The sequence below is a fragment of the Mustela nigripes genome, chromosome 11, assembly GCF_022355385.1.
Source record: "Mustela nigripes isolate SB6536 chromosome 11, MUSNIG.SB6536, whole genome shotgun sequence".
NCBI classification, from domain to species: Eukaryota; Metazoa; Chordata; class Mammalia; order Carnivora; family Mustelidae; genus Mustela; species Mustela nigripes.
The window spans coordinates 24,931,558-24,938,815 of record NC_081567.1 but is presented as its reverse complement, the minus strand read 5'-3'; the positions used below and the strand labels follow the sequence as shown (position 1 = coordinate 24,938,815).

The 7,258-nt window shown below is 50.9% G+C and overlaps 1 protein-coding gene across 1 annotated transcript in view; it reads right to left on the bottom strand.

Annotated features, from left to right (window-relative positions):
* SYT17 (synaptotagmin 17) overlaps positions 1 to 7,258 on the bottom strand; it is an 86,143-nt gene that overhangs the window by 65,185 nt on the left and 13,700 nt on the right. The window contains exon 5 of the mRNA XM_059415234.1: positions 5,407 to 6,026. Coding sequence (XP_059271217.1) covers positions 5,407 to 6,026 — 620 coding nt within the window. The remainder of the gene's footprint in view (positions 1 to 5,406; positions 6,027 to 7,258) is intronic.

The window sequence follows — 7,258 nt, the reverse complement described above, 5'->3', positions numbered from 1 at the left end:
TTCCCTCCTAATGTTCTGGGAGGTTCTGCTATGTCCATGCGGCATCTACTCTCCCCACCACCTTGCCCATCCTTCCCAACGCCACAGGATCTTAAAAGAAAATAAATTTCCTTCATCTTGGGTAGGTTTCTGGCTCAATAAAGGATTGAAGAAATACGTATATACCCGTATTCATCACAGTATTACTCAGAGTATTATTATATACTGTACTATAGGGCATATTAACATCTAATAATAGCTATCCCATTTGTTATATAATAATATGTCAAAATATATGTTGCAGGGCCCCTGGGTGGCTCAGTTGGTTAAGCAACTGCCTTTGGCTCAGGTCCCGGTCCTGGAGTCCCGGGATCGAGTCCCACATCAGGCTCCCAGCTCCATGGGGAGTCTGCTTCTCCCTCTGACCTTCTCCCCTCTCATGCTCTCTCTCTCAAATAAATAAATAAAATCTTTAAAAATATATATATATATATATATGTTGCAATATCTACTACAGTATCACAAAGTTCCTCACAAGAAGCAGAAGGTAGAAGTGTCCACTGACGGATGAATGAATGAGCAAATAAAACGCGTGGTTATGGCACACCTTCAGTATACATACAGAAGGGGGTATTACGCAACCTTCAAAAGGAAGGTCATTCGGACACATGCTGTGACATAGATGAACTCTGAGGACATTATGTCACAAAAAGACAAATGCTGTATGACTCCACGTATAGGAGGCACCCAGAGTCGGATTCATAGAAACACAAGGAATGGTGACTACCGGGCGCTGGCGGCCAACAGGGGATGAAGAGCTATTGTTTAATAGGTATAAAGTTTCCATTCTGCACCATGAAAAGAGTTCTGCAGACAGATGGCGGTGATTGCTGTATAATGCCGTGAATATACTTAATACCACTGAAATGTGCACTTAAAATTGGCTAAGCTGTTGCACTGTAATGTTAACTAGCTAGAATTTAAGTAAGAATTTTTAAAAAATGGGTAAGCTGGTAAATTTTGTTATGTGTGTTTTGTCATAATTACTAAGACTTTTTTTTTTTTTTTTTTAAAGAAAGAGTAGAGTCTAGGGGATGCCTGGGTGGCTCCGTCAGTTAAGCATCTACCTTCGGCCAAGGTCATGATCCCAAGGTCGTGGGATCCAGCCCCGCTTAGGGCTCCCTGCTTAGCGGGAAGCCTGCTTTTCCCTCTCCCTCCGCCCCTCCCCTCCACTCATGCTCTGTCAAATAAATAAATAAATTCTTCAAAAAAAAAAAAAAAAAGTAGAGCCTACAAAGATTCCACATTCAATGGCCACAGTGTTGATCTGCTGCCGTCCACTTGGATGAGCAGAATTTCTCTCAGCGGTGAGAGTAACTTCACACCTGTTCGATCACCCCATATGCTTTCTATTTCTCTGTCTCATTTTCATTATCTCCTAGCCAAACCTTATCAACGAGACCAAAAACCTGACAGAAGCTCCATTAGCCGCTACCGTCCTGAAGGCCAAGATCAAAAGATGCAATGTTCAAAGTCACGAAACAGCTGGGACGTTCTGCCGCGAGCCAGACTATGCCTACACGCCGGCCTCACCCGCCACCGCTCCCGTGGGCTCTCCAAGGCACAGACATGCAGAACTCAGCCCTAATAGCCACACTGATCCCACACCGGCGAGGCAGGCTGACAACAAGAAACTGCCAAGCTCTGCTTTCCACGCCCAGACACGGCTGCATCTACCCCTCCCATTCAGTGCTCGCTCGGGGGAAGGCAGACCCTGGCCTGCCAGGAAAACCAGCATCAACATCCAGTGGCCTCCAGGGCACCGTGTGCGGATTTTGTTTTCTGTCTCCAAGGCAGGCCTCCTTTGCACAGTATGGATTTTGGTTCAGAACTAGTATCTCCTTTTCTACGTTTGGGATGAAAACACACTTACCTGGATGTCTGCTCCTAACACCCTCCGCCCCTGGCTCTCCCTGCTTCCCAGCGACTGTTCCTCCTGGAAAAACGCTCCCCAGCCTTCGGGGACCAGCCCTGCCCTCATCTTGCCTGCATGGCAGACCCTGTTGCTGTCCTTAACCTCCGTTTCCCCTTCTTCCACTGCGGGCTTTCTCCCTCTGGCACTTTGGGCTAGAACATTCTTCGTGGTAGGGGCTGTCCCGTGCACCGCAGGTGCTCAGCGGCATCCCGGACCTCCACCCACCAAACCCACAACGCTTCCCAGCACCGTCTACCATCCTGAGAGCAAGACCGGCCCTGGCTCAGAACCACCATTCTGCAGGACAGAAGCTGCAGGCAGACCCAGGGCCACTCCCCTGAAAATCAGATTTCCCTGTTGGGTCCCCGCCAAAGACTGACAGAGGTGGGAGTACCAATGACTGGCTCCCAGTCTGAAGGAGGAAGCGCCCCGCAGCGCCATCCTGCCATCCACAGTCCCGCTCCCCACCCACAATCAGGGCGAGGCTAAGCCCACATCCTCCCTGGGCCATCACCCTTCCCTAGACTGCTTCCCTCCCCCCCCCGCCCCTGCAGGGCATTGTCCTACGTTCTGTTGTGGGTTCAATGATCCCCCCCAAAAGACATGTTATCATCCTCACTCCCATCAGTCCAGAATGTGACCTGACTTGGAAATACGGTTGTCGCAGATGTGACTATTTGAAATGGGAACATGATGGGGGAGGGTGGGCCCCTCATCCAATAGGACTGGTGTCCTTATAAGACAGAGATGCACACAAAGAAGGTCACGTGACGACAGAGGCGAGATTTGAGTGATGCAGCTCTAAGCCCAGGGACACCAAGGATGGCGAGCAACCATCAGAAGCCAGAAAGCGGCAAAGGAAGATTCTCCCCTATAGGTTTCGGAGGGAGCATGGCCTTGATCTTGGACTTCTAACATCCAGACTGGGAGACAATGAATTTCTATCGTTTTAAGCCTCTCATTTGTGACGTTTTGTCACAGCAGCCCTACAAACGAATCCACACCCAAACCCTTACCTCAAGCTCTGCTTCCAGGGAACCCAAACCTCGGACAACTGGCCTTTCTACTCACAGAGTGTCATTTCCAGAGCCAGCCCGCGAAGGGAGAGGGGAGTCCCTCAGCCAGTTTCCATGAGCCTTTCTTAGAGCGAGATGCAAGGAGGGAAGGAAGCAGAGTAGCAGGTGAGAGAAAGACACTCACTTCGGGCAGTCCTTCCTCCCCTCCATCCTTCCTTCATTCAACAAAGATTACTGAGCGCTACCTGCCACATGCCAGGCACTGTTCTAGGCACACGACATGGAGAAGTGGACAGCAAAGATAAAAATCTGTCCTCGTGGGGTTTGCATACTAGCAGGGGAGACATACCAGAGAATGTATGACGACGGGAGGGGGCCAGGGAGGGCCTTAGGTGGGGGCCACCAGGCCAGCAGAGGGAAGCGGCAGATGCCACCTCTGGTGCCAGCTACAGACCGTCCCAAAGTCCTGCTGGGGCATGGTATCAGCTCGGGCAGACAGCTGTCCCTGAGGCTGTGCGAGCGCACCTGACCAGCAGCCAAAGAGCCATTCTGGCCCCAAGACCCACCGTGGCCTTTCCCCTTCCCTGTGTTCTCCTGTTCTCCTCACCCCCTCACTCCTGCTTCCTGGGATCACCCCCTAAATAAACCGCCTGCACCCAGGGCCTTGCCTTGGCCTCGGATTTCGGGAGAATCAAACTAGGGCAGATGGGCCAGGCCCCGCTGACTGAGACTCTAACACTTCACACTACAGCCAAGGCAAGGTGTGCGGGTGTCCAGATTCTCTGGGTGTCCAGGGTCCTCCACTTGAATGTGTACAATCGAGCTTGGCCACACAGAGTCGATGTGGTCCAGTGGGTCTCCCTCTTTCAAATTTCTTAATGGTTGGAAACCCAGTGAGAAGGCTACACCGAAAGCATCCACTATGTCCTGGTCATGTGATGGGAAAGAGGACATGGGATTATAGCACACACTGGTAACACCTGGACCACCCCGTCCCCATCCCCATCGCTTCAGTGCATGTGGGCCCGAATGCGGCTGCCAGCTCTCGTACTTTTCTTTCTTTCTTTCTTTCTTTTTTTTTTGCATCTGTGGATATCAAAGATCTCTTTAACCACCAGTGTAATGGGTCAGAAATGCCAGGGAAGAAGCGTCTCCATCCCCCACAGCCCTCATTCAATGGCTGATAGGAACTGGCGTACAAACACCCCAGCTCCCCCGTCCCCCAGGTGGAAAGACTCGTAGGCATGTGTCTAACACTGGCTTCTCCCTTCCCTAGCTCGTTTTGGCTCCATTCACCCACAGCAGTGGCCGGCCGGGTAATACACACGTTATGTGACTGTCCCACTCCTTCCTGGTGTGTCCTCTGGTGTCACCTCCCTGATCAATTATTTCCCTTGCCTTGGGATTTTCTCCTTCTTGGGGGATCCAAATGAAGAGAAGGATAAATCTATCTTTGAATGGAAACACACACACACACACACACAGTAGAGCAACCCCTCTGGTCCTCACGTTTAAAGCCTGTCCTCGGGTGTGATGCTGGCTCATCAAATCCCTGACCAGGAGAGCTCAGCTCTGAAAAGCACCTTGGTATGTCAGCCCTAACGTAATCCTGCCTGCGTTACACACGACTGTCACCCTCGGCGTGAATGGATGACACTGGCCTCCAACCGGCTGGGTCTTTTCCTTCCCTGGGGCGCCCGCCTCCTCCTTCCGCCCCCACGGAGTGCACTGTCATCCTCCAGTCCACAGAATGCCCAAGCGAGGGACGCTCCCAGCCCACTGGGGACAGAGCCTGGTCCGTGGGTGGCTTCCCCAGCAGCCAACTGCCTGTCTGTGGGCTGGTCGGGGGAAAGAAGCCAATCTCACAATTTGCCTGAAACACATCCATTTATCATCCTGTTCTTCAGCCCTCATTTTATTTTTCCCAAATCAATTTCTGAAAGTCAAAATGACTGATGGCTTCATACCCTGGACCATCATTCTCCTTATTAAATAACCCGGCATCGACAACAAAAACCTCTCAGGGTGGTGATGGTTACGTGAATCTATGCATGTGATAAAACTTCATGGAACTACATAAACACACACACACACATGCACGCACGCACGCACACATACACAGGCACACGCGCATGCACGCACACACAGTGGTACGTGTAAAACTCTGCAAAAATCCAATAAGGTCCGGAGCCTCGTGGCCAACGTCACTTTGCTGCCATTGCTGACACACTCTGGTTGTGTAAGATTTGTGACGGGGGCTGCTGGGTGACAAGAACACAAGAACTCCCCGTGGCGTCTGCGACAGCTTGTAAGTCAAAACTTATTTCAAAACTGAAAGTTTTTTAACATGCAAAGGCGATTTAAAGAACGAAATGAAAATCAGCTTTAAAAAAAAAAAAATCTCCCAGCAGGTAAGACCGCCAACCTGCCCCTTACCTGAGAACTGGGGACCAGCGCCTTCCACCAGTGCCCGCCTTTCACCAGGTCAACCTCGCACAGGGGCACGGACACCTTCCCAATGACACAGTGGCGGGAGAACTTATCAAAATCCACCACGGTCAGCAGCAGGGTCCTCCTCTGCGCTTCTAGGAAGGGGATCTCGAAGGTGTAACGCTCCTCAAACACGGGTTTCTGGGTCTTGCGTTTGACCCCCGTCTGCTTCGAGTTCTTCTGGTCCGGCAGGAGACAGATCTTGACGTAGGGGTTTGAGTGCGCCATGTCTTGACGCGAGCCGTCGTGGGAAATGGGGGGCGGCAGGTCCCTGGCCTCGATCACCCTCACGGTCAGGTGGTTGTGCAGCAGGTCATACTGGGTGCTGAAATGCAACATGCCCAGCTGGTACTTGGACAAGATCTCCTCATCAGTCAGGAAGTCCACGTCATCGCTGTTGGAGTCGAGGGAGTACAGCTGAGGCTCGAACTTTCTGAAATAGTCGTCCGGGGTATAGGTCCGTCTGAGCACCGAGGGCTGGATGGGCTCCTTTTTGGCGCTGAGCACCCCAAACTCGATAGGCTTAATATCAATGAGTGGGGAGCTGGGCCGTCTGGATTCAAGACCTAAACAGCCGCCAGAAAGAACAATTAACACCGCCACATGTGGGCCCGAACCCGGGCGGCTTCATGAGACTGGCAACACTTCCTAGACTCTCACGCTGTTCACCCTGTTTCCTAAGGCTCTTTGTCATCTGCCCTCTATACCTTGAGATCCTCTTACTGATTCTGAGACGCAACATGGAGGCATGACCATCCCCATCACAACCAGCCACCGTTCTCAACACACTGACGTATCAAGTCACCGATCTCCACAAGACAGAGATCCCTATCTCTAGGAGCAGCGATCCCTCCTCAATAGATGAGGAAACAGAAACTCAAAGTAACTCTCCAGAAGTGACGTAGGTAGTAAAGAGGCAGAACCAGGAGTCAAGCCCAGCTTGTCTGGCCCCAGAGTCTTGACGCTAACCGTGACCCTATACTGCCTCCACTTCCAGAGAGTGGACTCTGGAGCCAGACTTCCTGGGACTTGGGTTTCCCATCTGTAAAATGGACTCCGTCATGGCACCTGCCTCAGAGGATGGTGATTCATGGAGCCAACGCATGGAAAGGACTAGGCACAGAATGTGCCCAGTAAGAGTTTACTAAACGACAAGTTACTGTACTTCTTCAAGGATCACATTTGGACTTTCCCATTCATGGGGCACCTCTCCCCTTCCCCTCAACCAGCAGACATCATGGCTCCCAAGTCCGTCATTCGAATCTTTGCTCACCCCTCGATTCTAGTAATGAGCTCATGGAATTAAAAAAAAGAAAAGAAAAGAAAGAAAACAATTATTTAACTGAGGGACAACTAACACACAAAAATGCCGTGCATATGAGCTCAGAGGGAAGTACGCACCCATGAAGCCATTGCCACACTCCGTGCTACGACATACCCATCACCTCCCAAAGTGTTCTCCTGCCTTCTTTATGGAATTTTTCTGGGGATAAGGACCTTTAACACAAGATCAAGTCTCTTAATAAAACGTTAAGTATACAACACTGTTAACTGTAGGCACCATGCCGTCCAGCAGATTTCTAGAACTTACTTGTCTTGTGTAATGGAAACCAACACTGCCCCAGGTCCCGATCCCTGCAGAACTCAGTAACTACACTTTCCTCTCTGCCCCTACGAGCTTGACCACTAGATTGTGTACATAAAGCAGGGTCACATAGCATTCATTCTTTCACAACATTCTTATTAAGTGCCCCAACACCTGTCCTGTCCGCTAACATCATGAGACTTTGGTCTGATG